Genomic DNA, 3,975 nt, shown 5'->3' on the forward strand with positions numbered 1-3,975 from the left:
GGTCACTGTGTCCAGGATGGGATAGGGCCATGCCCGTGGCTGGTAGGTCACTGTGTCCAGGATGGGATAGGGCCATGCCCGTGGAGTCTTCTTCATCGTTCCCTCTGTGGCTGTGCCCCAACTCACCTACTACCATGATGTTGAACTCGAACCCGGTCTTCATGGCCTTGATCCTCAGCTGGTCTAGCACAGCCTCAATGCCCACAGAACCAAACATCTCACAGGGTGGGGTCCTGGGGCTGGAGGGCCGTGACGAGCAGGGAGAAGGCGATTGCCTCTCCTCCATGGTGCCTATTGCTGGGGAATTGTTGGGGAGGAATGTTGTTTGCTAGGGCTGGGCCTCAGAGGGGCTATTCTGAGTGAACTTTTGAGAAAAGCTTTTTTTTTTTTTTTTTTGGTTTTTCGAGACAGGGTTTCTCTGTGGTTTTGGAGCCTGTCCTGGAACTAGCTCTTGTAGACCAGGCTGATCTCGAACTCACAGAGATCCGCCTGCCTCTGCCTCCCGAGTGCTAGGATTAAAGGCGTGTGCCACCACCGCCCGGCGAGAAAAGCTTTTATGTAGCCCAAGGGGACCTCCGTCTGCCCACCTGCTCTGTAGCTGAAGGTGACCTTGAACTCCTAATCCTCTTGCCTCCACCTCCAAAGTACAAGGATCCCAGGCAGGTGCCACCAGACCTCATCTTAAATAGCCTTGGGGATTGAACCAGGACTGGACTACATCCTGGTCCGTCCTTCTGCTGCCACCCCTCAGTTTCACACTGTACTTTAGGCCAATCTGGAACTCCCTACATAGCTCAGGCCAGGACAGTCTTGAGTTGTGACAATCCTCCTGCCTCTGCTTCCCAAGTGCTGGGATTATAGGTGTTTACCACCATACCTGGCTGGAGTCCTCACTTCCCAACCATAACTGAGTATGTTGTTCCTGGCTACGCTCTAAAACCCCTGATCAGACTGAGTCTTCATGACCCTAGGCTGGGGAGACTGAGTCCCCATCCTGAGACACTCTTGTCTCAGAAATCTACCCCTCCCCTACTCTTCTTGTCAATGACCTTCCCCTTCAGACCTTAGTGTTTGTGGCCGGACTGGAGTCTTTAAAGAACCACAATTAGGGAGCTCATTATCTCAACATGGAACTTGGGGACCCTTCACTTTCTACAGGGGGACAAAGAGCGGAGTTGGAAGAGATGACGAGATAGAAACAGATCTTGAATGAAGGAAACACCACACACACACACACACACACACACACACACACACACACACACACGGGGAACGGGGGGTTGAGGGCAGGCTGAAATGGGAAGCAACAGAGGACACAGAGAAAGAGAAGTTGGCTCATGTGGCACCTGGTGGAGGAGTTCCCTGGGGGGCGCTGTGAGCAGCTGGCAGGCCCTAGGGTGCTCCAAGGGGGAGGGGAGGGCTGGCAGTTAGCAACAGAATCTAAGCCTGCTTCCTTCTTCCTCCTTCCTGTGACCTACCCCCTCCCCCTCAGGCAGGAGGGGCTAAGGCCAGAGACCTGTTGCTTCACCCTAAGCCCTGAAACCCTACCACCAGGCAGTGACCCTGACCTCAACACACAAGACTCCCACCTAGAGTTGGGAGCCCAGGCCCCCAGTCAGGTCCCTCATCATGACTTCTGGGTTGATAAAAAGGCTGGTGTCCACTTCCAAGTCCATGTGCCTTAGCTTTCCATTCAGAACCATGAATAGAGAGACTCATTGTCTTAAGCTGGCACCCATGGGTGAACCTGCCTCTAGACACCTACCTTCTGGGCAACCCTGGGATTCGAAGTCACTTGCGCTCTGTGATCTCAGATTACAGATGAGAGAGTAAAGCCTGAAACTGAAGGTCACACAAGGAAGCAGCTGAACTGGAACAGCAGGAAATCTGTCTCGGTTTCCTGTTTACGGGAATATGTCCTATGTTATGCCCAGATCCGCTAAGTCCCCCAAAAGCCAACAAGGAGACTAAGTCCTGTATGCAAAAGCAAAGAGCCTTTACTTTAAGCAAGTTTGCAAACTCGGTTTCTCTGCATGTCCAAAGTATTGGAATAAACGGAGAGCCCTGAGCTCAGTCAGAATTGGGTTTTTAGAGTAGTAAAGGTGGGGGTGAAGGGTTTCTGAGGTTCAGGACCCCTGATTGGCTGACATTTGTCTAGTGGTATCCTGGTAAGTGTGCTGGCAGGTGATCCTATCTACAATAGTTGGAACATTAGGCGTTTCGTTTGGATGGTCTGTTCCTGGGTGATGCCTGGGTAATCTCAGTTTGTGGTTTTTCCTGCAACCAGGTATTGCTTCAGGGTAAACTACTGAGACTCAGGCCTCCATTAAACTTATTGAGGCGAGGTCCACAATAATGGTTGGAAGTTAAGGACTTCCTTTGGGTGGTCTGTTCCTATTAAGCTTATCATGGTGGGCTGAGCCTTGCTTGCATCCCTACACCAGCATAGTGAGGACATAGCTGAGCTGGAGCAGGAGGCAGACTGTCCCTGCTTCCTGGTATAGGACATATAGTCAGGAACATGTCCTATACCAGCTGTGTTAGATGACAGGAGAAGCGTGATAGACAGATCTGAAATGCCAGCACTTGAGAGGCAGAGGCAGGAGGATTTTGAACTTTAAGCTATCTTCATCTACACGGTTAGATCCTGTCTCAAAAAAAAAAAAAAAAGTATAGGGTGGGACGGAGAGATGGCCATCAGTTAAAGCAGTGGAACTCACATGGTGGCTCACAACCATCTATACCTCTAGTCCCAGGGGATCGGACAGCCTCTTTTGGCCTCCTAGGGCATTATGCACACATGGTGCACAGACATGTATGCCGGCAAAACATTCATACACATAGAATAATAAAAACATATACTTTTGAAAAAGGGCAGTTGTTTTTGCAAAGGATCAACTTTGGTTCCCAACACCCATGACAGACCACTCAGAACCAAATGTAACTATAGCTTCAGGGGATCCAGCACCCTCTTCTGGCATGGGAGGCACTTGTTGGGCACGCACACACCACGATAATAAAAGGCAATCTTTAAAAAGGGGCAGGGGGAGAAAACTGAAGGAAATGGCTCCATTTGTAAAGTTTTTGTCATACAAGCATGGGGATTTGAGCTGAGATCCCCAATATCTTCTAAAAGGTGATGTATTGCAGGCATGGTGACATATGCCTACAATCCTGGCTCTGGGAAAGCAGAGAAAGGCAGATCCCTGGGGGCTTACTAGCCAGCCAGTTTAGCCAGTGAGCTCCAGGTTCAGTGAGAGACCCTTTTTCAAAATATAAGGTGGAAAAAATGGTTGCAGAAGACTCTGACATCAACCTCTGTCCTCCACACATATATAAATTCATACGCACACACAGATATGCATATACATATAAACATGTACACACACACACACACTAAACATAAATAGCCACGTGGTACTAGTGCACGCCTTAATCCCAGCATTCAGAGGCAGAGGCAGGTGGATCTCTGTGAGTTTGAGGCCAGCCTGGTCTACAGAGTGAGTTCCAGGACAACCGGGGCTACACAGAGAAGCCCTGCCTTGGAAAACCAAAAAATAAATAAAAAGCCCTGCCCACTCTGCCCTCTTGAGTGGGCCACATAACACTTTACTTTTGAGACAGGATATCTATCATAGGCCCAGGCTGCTCTCAACTGTGAGCAAGGTGATCTTGAACTTTGATCTTCTTGACTGTGTCCCTCAACTGTAGGTTACAGGTGTGTACCACCACACTTAGTTTTTCTCCCTTAACTCTTGTCCAAAGTCTAGACGTGGAGGGCTTTCTGTAATACAAGCTTTGATTGGGCTGTCCCACATGCTAAGCACATGGCAGATGCCCAGATCCTGAGACAAGGGTCCCACAACTCCCAGCAGCAGGTACAGAGTGGCTGGATATGTTCTCTGAGCAGAGTGAGAATACCTTTACAAACCTCACGGGTGGAAGGCTGCAACCTCCTCACTGGAGAGACGGGGG

The 3,975-nt window shown here is 49.8% G+C and overlaps 1 protein-coding gene across 1 annotated transcript in view; it reads right to left on the minus strand.

Annotated features, from left to right (window-relative positions):
* The window catches only part of Sept12 (septin 12), a 9,891-nt gene extending 9,605 nt beyond the window's left edge, over nucleotides 1-286 (minus strand). Inside the window, exon 1 of the mRNA XM_005349263.3 lies at nucleotides 127-286. Within this exon, the coding sequence (XP_005349320.1) occupies nucleotides 127-286 (160 nt within the window). The remainder of the gene's footprint in view (nucleotides 1-126) is intronic.
* Nucleotides 287-3,975: the final 3,689 nt, after the last annotated feature.

Source organism: Microtus ochrogaster, chromosome 7, assembly GCF_000317375.1.
Source record: "Microtus ochrogaster isolate Prairie Vole_2 chromosome 7, MicOch1.0, whole genome shotgun sequence".
In the NCBI taxonomy this organism is placed as follows: Eukaryota; Metazoa; Chordata; class Mammalia; order Rodentia; family Cricetidae; genus Microtus; species Microtus ochrogaster.